We start from the raw sequence: 8,362 nt of genomic DNA on the forward strand, positions 1-8,362 counted from the left end.
ACATGTTAAATACTTTGCAAAATATTTTGAAGCTTTGGAGCACATGTTAAATACTTTGCAAAATATTTTGAAGCTTTGGAGCACATGTTAAATACTTTGCAAAATATTTTGAAGCTTTGGAGCACATGTTAAATACTTTGCAAAATATTTTGAAGCTTTGGAGCACATGTTAAATACTTTGCAAAATATTTTGAAGCTTTGGAGCACATGTTAAATACTTTGCAAAATATTTTGAAGCTTTGGAGCACATGTTAAATACTTTGCAAAATATTTTGAAGCTTGTATAAAATTTATGACTGTGTAAGATGACAGTATTAAGTTTGAATCAAGGTGAGTTCCTGACTGTGTAACATTATTACATGACAGGAGAAAGAGGATGAAGTTGATGCTGGTCCACCCAAGAAGAAAATCAAACTGGAGTCCAAGCTGGATAAACGAGTACAGGTGAACTAAATTGTATTTTGTATTTAGGCCACAGCAAGTAAATTTTATGGATGACATCCTCCACAGATTCCAAATCTAATGTGAGCGGGCGAAAAAAAAACAAGGCGGGCCGAAAAAAACAAGGTTCTTACATTTTGAAATTTTGACTCAATCATTGTACAAATGGTTTTGATTCAATGGGAACATCACATATACACAGCCAACATCACATATCACTGCATCAAAGTAAGAAACAAAACATAAAATCAGAGCCTTTTCTTGTCTCCTCTCTTTATACATGTAGTTATCTGCCATCCACCTTCCGGCATGGCAACAGACATCTTGGCCTATTTTCGGCATGGTGACCACTGTCAGAAGGCAACAAAATTTCTTGTTTTTTTTTTCCAAAATCAGGCAAAAATTAATTTGCGCACGAATGTCATCCATAAAAATTACTTGCTGTGGCCTTAATAACCTTTAATTTCATTCATGTTCACTAAGGTCACACTAATTTAATGTGTTGGTTCTATGATTTTTGTAGAAAATATGAAGCGACAGAGCAAAAGACAGACATACAAACATGTATAGAATTGTATGATAGCCCCAAATGCTTCTGTAGGAGCCATGAAGTCAACATACCAGGGTGCTTTGTAGTTCAAACAATGAAGTTTAAACTTTAATCAAACCACTGTATCAATTGATGTAAAAACTAGAAAGACAACAACTTTTGCTCACCTTTTGGGACCAAAATGTGAGCATTTTGTAGCTGATTTCGAGGCTGATTTTTTTTCAAATCAATAATGTGTATTTTTTCAACTTCTGTTAACAGTAACTGCTTGGAACACTGCACTTTAGAAACAGTCCTTCTTATTTTTCAGAGCCTTATTGAACTCATCTGCAATATACAAACTATGGAGGATGCTGTGAAAGAGATGAAGTATGACACCAAGAAAGCACCACTGGGTATGGACTATCACTGTGTTAGAAATCCTTTTAGGAAAATGTTATGATAGTGAAGTGCATGCAATGTTGTACACTACCTATAAGACTTTGTTTGCATCTTATAGCACTGTTATGTGACAGGGCGCCACACCAATTTAGCTGTAACTTCAGCAGTAGAACAAGGAGAAGTCGTAGACATCACCCCTCCATGAAATAGCTTGTTATTTTGTAATCTTTTGGTGTATTTCAATAGAGATATTATGAGTCAAACTGTTATAGAGTTTGCGAATATACTACTGGGGATGGTACCCAGGCTACATTTGCCTGTACATGTAGGTCAATGACCAGACAAATGACCTGCAGACCAGACAAACAAGATTTATTTTCCTGCAGACTCTATAGGGGTAAAAATAGATAGGGCTGCCTGGGTCTGACCTGCCAGCTGGAGGTATAAACAAAAACACTCTGTCCCAACTTTTGGGTCAAACAGACCATCCTATTATGAAGTAGGGGTGAAAAAGTGAAAATCCTTTTAAATCAAGCAATAAAAATATGCGACAACCTGCTAATGCACTCCAAAACACAAAGAGACTCAACAACTACCCACATACCAAAAATCATACCAAACCATCCCCTAGATTTTCCAAACATTCAACACAAAAAGTCCAACATTAAACATTTTGTAAATATCAAACGCAAACAGCTAGGGGACCCAAATTTAAACCACTAAACCATGGTAATAACAACTACATGCTACCTTAATATCGCACAAACAGTCCATAACGCGAAAACAACAGAATAAAAAAATTAAACTGCAGTACCAAGGTCAATCACCAGGGGCTCAAAGTCAACCTACACAATCTCCAAGGCCCCATCCATCAATCTGCCAAATATCGTACAGTTCCTTCTCACCGATCTTCAGATATCAGACCAAACATGAAACGGAGTAAAAACAGTACCCCCATTTTCATGGAGGGTAATGACATATTGGCATTGATGATAAACTGGACAGTGAGTGAGTGTGTTGTATAATATAATACTGGACTGATGATGACCACATTATAGGCATGTCCAGACCTAAGTTTCTTCCAAAATTTGGACAGTACTGTAAATAGTACCTGTAAATTTGTGAACTGGAGTTTTTATGTTTTAAATTGTGAAAAAAAGAGTTGCAACATTTCAATGTCATAATGATTGTATATTTATATTGTATTTTATGTATATTTCCAGGCAAACTGACGAAACAACAGATCAAACTTGGCTACAAGGCCCTGAAACAGATTGAGTCCTGTCTGAATGGGAAAACAGCAGGTAGCAAACTGTTACAGGCCTGCAACGACTTCTACACACGCATACCACATGACTTTGGGTAGGAAAGATACATGTTTGAGCTTTTAATGACATGGAAACTTGAAAATATTATGTAACAGTGGGGTTCAAGCACCACAAACTGGCCAGTTTAACAGTTACTGGTTCAGAAATTTTAGCCTTGCAGTGAGTTAGTGCATTATGTTTGGCTGGTGGCCCAGGTTCAAATCCTGGGAGAATGAATGAATGAATGAATGAATGAATGAATGAATGAATGAATGAATGAATGAATGAATGAATGAATGAATGAATGAATGAATGAATGAATGAATGAATGAATGAATGAATGAATGAATGAATGAATGAATGAATGACTATTCTAGTCATTACACAATGAAAAATGTTGACATAAAAAAATATTTTGCAGCTTATGGTGGGGCTATACATGTACATGTGTATAATTTTACTATTTCAGCCAGACTAGTAGCAACTTTTAAGACTCTATACCTCGACTGAAGGTACTCTCCAAAAAAGTTAGAAATGACTTGTTCTCATTTGTAGAATTATGCCTTGGTCTTTGTGTGTCAATGTACTTACTTCCCATTATGTACACGTCGACTGTTAAACATTCATATGGAATTTATGTGTCATTTTCTACCCAGAATGAGACAGCCTCCTGTTATCCGCACCCATGAAGAACTGAAAGCCAAGCTCAAACTGCTAGAAGTGAGTACATGTTACTAAGATATGCCATACTGTAGACGCTATTCAAGAATAGAGGTTTTAATGTATTAAGTTGAATCAACCCAGCCTATCCATAGCATACCGATATCATAGCAGTGAGGCATAGCACATCGGCAGAACGTACTGCGCCTGCGCAGAACCCTGTATTTTTTGGTCAAAGTTGCATCAGAATTTTGCCTGTTGCAAAGGATATCTTTTCCTTCATAACATTTGAAAACAACAGACGGGATGTTAACCTTATATGCGCTAGTACGACCTTATATGAGACGCTCTGTCGAAGTGCTATGTACAATACATTACGGGTTTCACGCAGGTGCAGTGCGTTCTGCCGACATGCTGTGAGGCATAAATGCAATGTCGCTGCCTGAAAACAGTTGATTATTTTGTACCGTAGGCTGGTCCTAGCAATTTATTAGTGCAGGGCTCGAAATTGAAGGTGGGCCAATGGCCACTGACCACTAAAATTTAGGCTGGGACAACTAAAAAGACACTTTGGGACATTTTGGGGGACAATAGAAAAATAATCAACATCAGAATGCCAGACCGTCTTTTGTTTATCAGGTACACGCCATGGCTTTTGGATCCGGAAAAATCCTCCCAAATTTCTGTCTACATGTACTACTACTCTACTGCAATTATAGTGCAGCTGGGAGTGAACATATTAAGCAAAAAAAAGTTGACTTCCAATACTTCCCGAAAAACAGATTGGGGCAGTTCATCCTCACTTCCAAACAGTTTAAATTTATTTTTTGGACAGTGCTGGGACAATAAAAAGAAAAGTTGATTTCGAGGCCTGTTAGTGGATTAAAAAATTAAGGGACTCCTTGCGAAGCTTGTATTTGGGCTATTTTAAATACTTCAAGTATGAAATGATGACGAAAATGCGCTAAGAAATGACAGTAAATGTCAGACAGGTGCCATCTCAAATATTTTTCCTATTGCATTGGATGCCTTTAACCATGATAGCTGTTCCTATCTAGGCCCTGGATGACATTGAAGTTGCCATGACCTTGCTGAAAGAGAAGACAGATTCACACCAGCACCCTGTTGACAAACAGTACCAGGCCCTGAAGTGTCAGCTGGAGCCTATGGAACACACTCATCCTCACTACAAGGTTAGATGGTTAATTTTATACATGTACATACATGTACAGTTTGGTATCTTTCTGTCTCTTTTCTTCTTACTATTCACAAAATGCATTCAAAGAAAAATGTTGCAAGAACTATTGCTGTGGTTTGATGAAGGAGAATAAACTGCTTTTGCATGTACATATCAATGGTTTATTTGCATTAAAACACAACAACACTGTCCCAAAAATGGCAGCCAGAGGCTGAATTGACATTGGGGCATCACATTATTAGTATAAAACGTCATATTAAGCGATTAAAATAGAAATAAACCATTACATAAAATGTATATAAAATATTGTCAACAACGTTTCAAGTGCAAATTAATATCATAGCAGATAACAAACACAGACGGACACTGGTAACACTAAAATAAGTCTTAGGTTAAAAAAAAGTGACAGTGTTACATATACATGTACAATGTCAACTGGATAGAGTGCATATCCAAAGAAAGACCAACTGATAACCTTCCACCAATTAAGGTAACATATGATGCCAACTTTTTACCAGTTACACTGTTAAGCCCCTGTCACAGATAGCTGAATATGGCCTTCTAAACACTGGAGTAGGTTGCAACTGTACATGTACAGTAGCCAATCTAGCTGGTCGAACACAAACTGCACCTTTAAAAATGTATAAAACATTTGGATGTGGACTGGAAGTTTGGCCATGGTTGGCTGGTGTTCTGAAAAACGGTAGGTCGTGCTGTGGTTGGCAGTGAAATTTTACTCAAATTTAACTCAAGTTTGAGTTGATTAGACCTAAAAATGTAGCTGTGACCTAAGTCTGGTCAGACATGCCTCCAAACTTTAGCCAAGCTTGGTTGGTCGGTGTTCGGCAGAAGGTTCTGAATGTGTGACGGGCTCAAAGGTACATTGTAGCAGGGGGAGGTTGACGTTTGTATTCAACCGTTGGAGTTGTGCTTTGTTTTATTGTCAAGATGTCCTCCAGCCTAACTAAGTTGAATCATATTATATTCTTCCCAGATTGTGGAGCAGTACTTACAGAATACGCATGCTAAAACACACGGACACTACACCATGGCAGTACAGGATATCTTTGCTGTGCAGAGGGCAGGAGAATCAGAGAGCTTCAATGATGTTGGCAATAGGTAATACATGCTTTTTTATTTAGAGTTATATATGGTGGTATCTGTATCTTTATCTGTATATGAATCTGTATCTGTACATGAATCTGTATCTGTACATGAATCTGTAGATTCTGTACATGTATCTGTACATGAATCTGTATCTGTACATGAATCTGTATCAGATTCTGTACATGAATCTGTATCTGTACATGAATCTGTATCAGTACATGAATCTGTATCTGTACATGAATCTGTATCAGTACATGAATCTGTATCTGTACATGAATCTGTATCAGATTCTGTACATGAATCTGTATCTGTACATGAATCTGTATCTGTGCATGAATCTGTATCATTCTGTACATGAATCTGTATCTGTACATGAATCTGTATCTGTACATGAATCTGTACATGAATCTGTATCAGTACATGAATCTGTATCTGACTGCAAATAAAGATATTGAGTGATTGCCATAGATAGAGAGATACACATGTACATGGTGGTGACAGAAAGCTGAACCTCAAAAGCGATGCTGCTTTCAAATAAGTTATAAAGTTTGAAGAGTTTCATCAGGTTGGTAAATGGCTGAGCACTGTCGGACATTTGGTAAGTGGAAAGACCAGCACCTATAGTATTTCAAACCCTGTCAAATAGGAAACTGTCAACGTTGGTAGTTATATCCACTGCTGAATGTACATTCAACAGTTACTGTAGTCTATTGTTGCTAACTTGCTATAATGCTGATGAACCTTTAGTTTGTTTCCCATTATTTTCCTACAGAATGTTGCTGTGGCATGGGTCAAGACTGACCAACTGGATGGGCATCCTGAGCCAGGGTCTGCGAATAGCCCCACCTGAAGCACCTGTTACAGGGTACATGGTATGTGCTCCGGAACATTAATTGTGGAAAAACATATGTAGTTGAGCTAGTCTTTCATCACATAAGGCCTTGGAAAATTCATGTTGTGTTTCCAGTTTCAATCCTAAAAAGACTAGGGTCTGTCAGTTTCTGTATCAGTATAGCCGGTATAACCGCCCTTCGGCGTTACACACCAGCTTCGCAGGCACACTGTGCGGCAGCAGCTGGCTACATTACACAGATCGACTTGTTACACCTAACCCTTGAACATCCAACTCTAAACATTGTTTAAAGCTATCTAATGATATTGCCCCTACTGTACTTGGTGACAGCAACAGTAGGTTTTTTTTTAAGTATTTTTTAAAAATATTTTGCCTACTATGAGCCAGCATATAAAGTTTAAAAAATGCATTGGGACTGTCTCAAGGACCCACCCACCTGTTTACTTGTGAAAAAGTATTTCATCTGATTTACTGAAGAAAAAATTGCTTCTGAAAAAGAGTTAGGTGGCATTACCAAAATTCAGAGGGTTTAAAATTCAGATGACATACCGAAAATTTTATTGCCTTACCACTTTACCAGTGATCAATCCAAAAAAAGGCTAGTGTTGACAGGATTTTGCAAGGGTCCATCAGGAAACTGGTAACGCAACATTTTTTCTTAGGCATAATGAATGAGGATACATAATGCTACACTACTACATGTAGACCCATGTGCTTAATACATCCAAGACTCATATTAGGTCTTACACTACAGCTCCACTCTGGGTGTCATGTCACAGTTCTACACTTGTTAAGTTTCAATGCAGTCCTTGTGATATCCTTTCAGTTTGGCAAAGGAGTCTACTTTGCAGACATGTCGTCCAAGAGTGCAAACTACTGTTACCCAACAACAAAGAACCACACTGGCCTTGTGCTGCTGTCTGAGGTACGTCTTCATTAACTAACTTTTACAGTTGTTACTGTAACAGTGTTCTAGCCAGCTGTGAGCTTGAAATTTTTTTCTGTCATCTTAATTTTGTTTGACATAACATCTTGTAGTAAAGAGCACCAATTCTATTGGTGCCCGGAAAAGTTTGAAATCTTGATATCTAGCAGTGCAGACCAGGGTTCTATTTGGTTATCATACATGCTTCCAAATGTTCCATAGAATAATTAAGAAATTCGAATACCAGATTTGCAGATTGGAATTGGTATTGTGGTGTTTAGGAAGGCTTTCTCAGGTGGGTATGACATACATAAAATATAACACGGTGTATTCGGCCGCCGGGCAATCCGACTCACCGTAGGGCTGGTTAATGTACATGTACGTCTGGTGATACAGAATAAACTGTGTTGTATTCTAAATGTATATTCACTGCATGATTGTGTACATTGTATTATAATATCTATATTCCCCCTTATAAAACAGGTGGCCTTGGGAAACACCAACGACCTTCTAGCTGCTGACTACCAGGCAGACAAGCTGCCGACAGGCAAACACAGTGTGTGGGGCAAGGGGAAGATGGCCCCACATCCTGACAGTAACCATGTCATGTAAGTATGTCTGCATGCTATAGTAGCAGTTACTGTTACTAGTAGTAGTAGTAGTAATGGTTTATTATAATATCACTACATGATTGTGACTATATCACGTCAGTTTCATCCTAAAGGCTGAATTGATGAAGTTAGTAATATAACATAATTAGACTAAATAAAATGCAATATTTGCCCAAATTAAAAGCAAAAGAATGAAGATCAGTGTAACAGTGCTAACTGACCATGCTAAATGGTCGTGCGACCTTTTAGTGTAGTGGTTAGCGTTGGTGACCGCCAAGCGGACAACTCGGGTTCGATTCCCGGTTGTGACCTGCTCGCCCTTCGTTTTC

The 8,362-nt window shown here is 38.0% G+C and overlaps 1 protein-coding gene across 1 annotated transcript in view; it reads left to right on the forward strand.

The window, feature by feature from the left end:
* Positions 1 to 8,362, forward strand: part of LOC109462584 (poly [ADP-ribose] polymerase 2-like) — a 19,194-nt gene that overhangs the window by 9,281 nt on the left and 1,551 nt on the right. The window contains exons 7-15 of the mRNA XM_019759141.1: positions 367 to 444; positions 1,302 to 1,386; positions 2,596 to 2,734; positions 3,336 to 3,399; positions 4,398 to 4,532; positions 5,532 to 5,656; positions 6,417 to 6,516; positions 7,324 to 7,422; positions 7,906 to 8,030. Coding sequence (XP_019614700.1) covers positions 367 to 444; positions 1,302 to 1,386; positions 2,596 to 2,734; positions 3,336 to 3,399; positions 4,398 to 4,532; positions 5,532 to 5,656; positions 6,417 to 6,516; positions 7,324 to 7,422; positions 7,906 to 8,030 — 950 coding nt within the window. The remainder of the gene's footprint in view (positions 1 to 366; positions 445 to 1,301; positions 1,387 to 2,595; positions 2,735 to 3,335; positions 3,400 to 4,397; positions 4,533 to 5,531; positions 5,657 to 6,416; positions 6,517 to 7,323; positions 7,423 to 7,905; positions 8,031 to 8,362) is intronic.

Source organism: Branchiostoma belcheri, unplaced genomic scaffold (genome assembly GCF_001625305.1).
Source record: "Branchiostoma belcheri isolate BF01 breed outbred unplaced genomic scaffold, Haploidv18h27 scaffold119, whole genome shotgun sequence".
NCBI lineage: Eukaryota > Metazoa > Chordata > Leptocardii > Amphioxiformes > Branchiostomatidae > Branchiostoma > Branchiostoma belcheri.